Source organism: Antrostomus carolinensis, unplaced genomic scaffold (genome assembly GCF_000700745.2).
Source record: "Antrostomus carolinensis isolate BGI_N321 unplaced genomic scaffold, ASM70074v2 scaffold8958, whole genome shotgun sequence".
In the NCBI taxonomy this organism is placed as follows: Eukaryota; Metazoa; Chordata; class Aves; order Caprimulgiformes; family Caprimulgidae; genus Antrostomus; species Antrostomus carolinensis.
The window spans coordinates 38,261-43,311 of NW_010330895.1; the positions used below are offsets into that span (position 1 = coordinate 38,261).

The 5,051-nt window shown below is 51.9% G+C and overlaps 1 protein-coding gene across 1 annotated transcript in view; it reads left to right on the forward strand.

Annotated features, from left to right (window-relative positions):
• LOC104528901 (voltage-dependent R-type calcium channel subunit alpha-1E-like) overlaps positions 1–5,051 on the forward strand; it is a gene marked incomplete at its 5' end in the record, with an annotated part of 60,174 nt that overhangs the window by 37,649 nt on the left and 17,474 nt on the right. Inside the window, one exon of the mRNA XM_029086241.1 lies at positions 401–504. Coding sequence (XP_028942074.1) covers positions 401–504 — 104 coding nt within the window. The remainder of the gene's footprint in view (positions 1–400; positions 505–5,051) is intronic.

A 5,051-nucleotide genomic window follows, 5' to 3' on the forward strand; every position in this document is an offset into this window, starting at 1 on the left:
GAGAGCTTGATGGGGCAGGATGCTGAGGTGCATCGGGGTAGTGCTGGCTGGGACCCCCCAACTGGGCATTTCAGTACCTGGAGGTGTTTAAAAGACATGTAGATGTGGTGCTTAGGGACATGGTTTAGTGGTGGACTTAGCAGAGTTAGGTTTTTGTCTGGACTCAATGATCTTAAAGGTCTTTTCCAACCAAAGTGCTTCTGTGATTCTTTGGTTCTATGGCTGCCTGCACAGGCAGCTGCCTGGTGCCCGCTTGGGATTGGTGACCATGGCTGCATGGCCCCGAGGAGCCTGGAGTGGGAATCACCACCACATCTGAGCTAATGCACCCTCCCTCTGCCCCAGGTGCTGGTGTTGAGCGTAATATCACACATTTGGTTTTTTTTCTTTTTCCCTCCAGACCAATGATGCCTTAGGAGCCACCTGGAACTGGCTGTACTTCATCCCCCTCATCATCATTGGATCCTTCTTTGTCCTCAACCTTGTCCTGGGAGTGCTGTCGGGGTAAGCGAGATGCTGTCCTTCCCCTCCAACCCATGCCCGTTGTGTGTCTCCGATTGGCCCCCAGTACTGTTGTGCCCCCTAGGACCCCAGTAACTGGTTCCCCCCATCCCCTCCATGCCTGCCTGCCCCACAGCGATGGACCATTCCCCCCCAGCTCTGCTTAGCTCCTTTGCTCCCTGGGGAGCTGGGAAAGGGGCAACGTTGAAGATGCTTTATTGTTGTTTCGCTCTGCTGAAGAGCTTGTGGGTTTGGTCACCTGCAAGAAACGGTTGGTGTTGATCTTCTGGCTGCTTGGGACCTGCTGGAGGGGAGAGACATCGAGGGGCCTTACGGGCTTGGGACTGGGATGTGTTTGTGGTTGGTATTTGTGGTTGGGGTGCATGTTTGCTGGCTGAAGGAGCGTGGTGGGCATCATGGGGTGGGATGGATTTAGGGCACGCATGGGAGCAATGCTGTGGCTGGAAGGATGTACCTGACACCGGTGGAGGATGCACGCTGGTGAGGGTAGGGGTGCACGTGGACAAGCTGGGGACAGAGACAACACAACTGTCCCTGTTCTGCTCTTCCCAGGGGGAAGGAGGTTTTAATCCAAGCCATTAAGCTGGGTTTGGAGAGCAAAAAGCCTTCTTGTCTCCATGACAATGAACCACAGTTGCATTAGCACATCCTCAGCCGCTGGCATGGGAGAGCATGCCCTCTCCTGCACTGGAGGGGGACATGGGCTCCTCTGCCTTTGCTGTGGGTGGCAGTGGGGACCCCATGCCCGGCAGCAGGTCACTTTTTTTCCTAATTGCCCATCATGGTAAAAAAAAAAGCCACTGTAGCACTGGTTTGGCCAACTGGAAAGCCCTTAGATGCAGGGATCAATGTGGAGACTGGCCCTGGTCATCTCTGTCACTGTCCTAAGTGTCCCCGTGAGTTTGGGTGTGATGGTGGTGGTTTCAGGAGTGCTTCTGGAGCAGCAGGCTGGGCTTTGGGGTCTGTTGGTGGGTTGAATTTCCCTGCAAGGCTGCAGGAAGGGCTTCACACTGCCTTGCCGGGAGGGACCTGTTACGGAGGATAAAGAAGTCCAAGCAGTGTTGGGTGGCTTTTGCATTTCTTATGTCACATCCAGCTTGGGGATTTGAGCAAAGTCCAACTGGGTGTCAGTATCAAGCAGAAGCTTTCAGTTCAGTTTTGGGCCCCTCACTACAAGAAGTACATTAGTATGTACAAAGAAGGGCAATGTAGCTGGTGAAGGGCCTGGAGCACAAGTGTGTTGAGGAGTAGCTGAGGTAACTGGGTTTGTTTAGTCTGGAGAAGAGGAGGCTGAGGGGAGACCTTCTGGCTCTCTACAACCACCTGAAAGGAGAGCTAGTGAGGTGGTGTTGGTCTCTTCTCCCAAATAACAAGTGATAGGACAAGAGGGAATGGCCTTAAGTTACACCAGGGGAGGTTTAGGTTGGATATTAGAAAAATATTCTTCACTGAAATGAAAGGGTTGTCAGGTATTGGAACAGGCTGGCCAGGGAAGTGGGGGAGTCACCATCCCTGGAGGGATTTAAAGGACGTGTAGATGTGGCGCTTAGGGACGTGGTTTAATAGTTTAGTGGTGAATTTGGCAATGCTGGGTTTATGGTTGAACTAGGTGATCATAATGGTCTTTTCCAACCAAACTATTCTATGATTTTATGATTCTTTCCTACAAAAGCCCAGAGAAGGGAAGTTAGGAAGCTCGGTGCTAGGCAGCTGGAAAAGCCCTTAATTGCAGCGTTGAATTGTGCCAACATAGTGTCTTGTGTGGACGTGGAGGCTTTTGCTGTTGATGTGATGCTGACAGCAACCTGGGGACAGCAAGGCAGCACTGCTCTGGTCTGCAAGCTAGTCACCAGCAGGAGGGACTACAGGGTGGCTGGTGGGATGTCCAGCCAGTGTCCTGGTCCATACTGGGTGCGAGGCAGCTGTTCCTGTGCCCGCTGAATTGGATACAGTTGTCTAGGTCTCTTCCCAGGCGCCGGCTGGCATTTCGACTGTTTGTTTATTGCTAATAGGGTTTGTATTGGGGAAGGATGCAAGTGGGTGGGTGGCCTAATTGGCAATGGAGATGCTCTCGTGGCGTGCCAGATACCTAGGGAAAAGCACGACTGCTCAGCTCCCCAGAGGGCTCAGCGAGGTGAGCGGAGGCGGTGAGCTGGGCTCTGCTGCCCGATGGCAGGGCCACTGCACATGGCCTCCTGCCTGACTGTGGCCACAGACATCCTCTGTGACTTGGTGGCTGCAGTACCTCACCGGTGATGAAGCATCCTCTTGCCAAAGCTGCTGCTGGGGTTGTGGAGGGGTGCAGGAGAAAGTACTTCTGCACAAAAACAGTGTGTGTCCTTGAGCACAATAAGGAGGTCTTCGTTCCTCGCTTTGCTTCTTGTTTTTTAACACTTTTCTTAATCCTTTTGTGCTGGAAGACAGCACTTGGCTTTGATGTGGGAGGGAAAGGGGGACCTTTCCATGCCCCAGGCTCTGAGCTGGATGGGCAGGCAGGGTCTGGCTGGATTCCCTGCACACCCCACAGCTGGTCTGAGCTGGGAGGAGAAGGTCACTGTAGGGATGAGCTCCATGGAAACACCTCCATGTGAAGGAAACCTTTCCAGGAAACCTTTCCTTGGTGTTACACCACTGATGTGGGGAAGGCAGGCAGCCATGCCAAGATACCTGAAATCGTGGTCACTCTGTTAACTCGGGGTGCAGCAGTGAGTCTTGGTAGCCCACTTGCAGGAACCTGGACCCACATTGCTCCCAAACTGCACCATCTGCATAACGAGGTCCATTCAGGATTTCCAGCCTTCTTCTCAAAGTTCACACTCACGAGCTGCTGCAGAGCTGCCTCTCTGACCTCGCTTCATCTCAGCAGCAGTTTTCTTTGGGGAAACAATCAAACGCTCAAGGCAGGTCCTGAATGCGAAGAGGCTGCAGAAGGACTTTTGTATGTTTAACTTGCCACCATCAGAAGTTTGCTGGAGCCCAGATTTAGCAATCTTTTGGTTGCGATGCGCATCTCTCCCAACAGTCAGTTCCCCAACTGTTAAGCTGAGGCATGACCTCCGTGATGTAAACAGCCTGGATCCATCTGCTCCTAAGCACAAAGTATGTGGGAGAGGAGAAGAAATTATTTCCATCATACCCAGACTCCTCGATTTTTCTCTCTAAATACTAACAGGCACACATGCACTGGAGTTGCATGCAACGCTATTAAGAGGAGATGGAGTAGCTCCAGACAGGGGCTTGGAGAGCCAGTTCTTCTGGGGCTTTGGCACTTATTGCCATGTCTATTAACTTTCCCCGTCTATGGGTGCAATTATGGATCAATTAATTTTAACTGAAAGCAGGAAAGAAAAAAAAACAAACAACAAAACTGTCCATGTTCCTCTTTGAGAGCAGGTATGAAGCCCAAGGAGCTGTGACTGCTCAGCTTTTAAAGCTACACCAGCTACCAAAATAATCCTGGCAGAAGAGAGTCAGTGGGAGCGAGTGAGGATGGAGCATCAGCTGAAACACCCTCTTTTCTGCCATGTGGCAGCTGCTGGATTTGGGAGCTTGGGAAGATGCTGAGATGCATATTGGGTGCTGCCTGCTGCTGTCCTCTCACCTGAGGTTGGTGTCCTGCAGCACTCTGCTGCGGTGGGGCAGGCAGGGTGCACCTGCAGCTCTGCACCTCTCCCCAGGGAGAACCGCTGCTGGGCATCCATCTCTGCTGTGGAGTGGGTAGGAGGGGTGGACAGGACCTCCTCTTGCCCCACAGCTGGTGGCCCATGGTGAGCAATGCCCTGTGGTTCACAGAATCACAGAATGTTGGGGATTGGAAGGGACCTCGAAAGATAATCCAGTCCAATCCCCCTGCCAGAGCAGGAACCTAAATGAGATCACACAGGAAGGCATCCAGGCAGGTCTTGAATATCTCCAGAGAAGGAGACTCCACAACCTCCCTGGGCAGCCTGTCCCAGGGCTCTGTCACCCTCACTGTAAAGTAGTTTTTTCTCAAGTTTCTTCTCAAGTTTAAGTGGAACCTCCTGTGTTCCAGCTCACACCCATTGCCCCTTGTCCTTGGTTGGTTGACTCTGAACCAGGGGGCTGCAGAAGTTGCATGTGCCCCATGCTGGAGATTTGCAAAGATCTGCTCTCCCCTCTTTATGAAATATATATATATAATTTTATTTTTTCCTCAGCTGCTTCTCATGTAAAACAATTTGAATCGGTGTGTTCGGTCTGTGTCTCCAGAGCAGCAGAAAGCTGGTGAGAGCTGTGCTGTCCCATTCCTGCCATCTGCGGCATGCCTGGTGCTGAAGTGGTGGTAATGCTACCCCAGTAATGACCACAGCTCATCACTGGTCCTGTCCTAGCCACTGCAGAAGCCCTGCCTGCTTTAACCCTCCTGGCAAGAAGATGACTTATCGCTAGCTTGTTGCTGGGTGCAAGAAGATGAAAAAGTGAAGGTAAAAAACAAGCCATGCTTGGAGGTATAACGTTGAGGACTCATGCAGAGTTTCTCAGACCAGACAGGTTGTGTTTTGACTCTT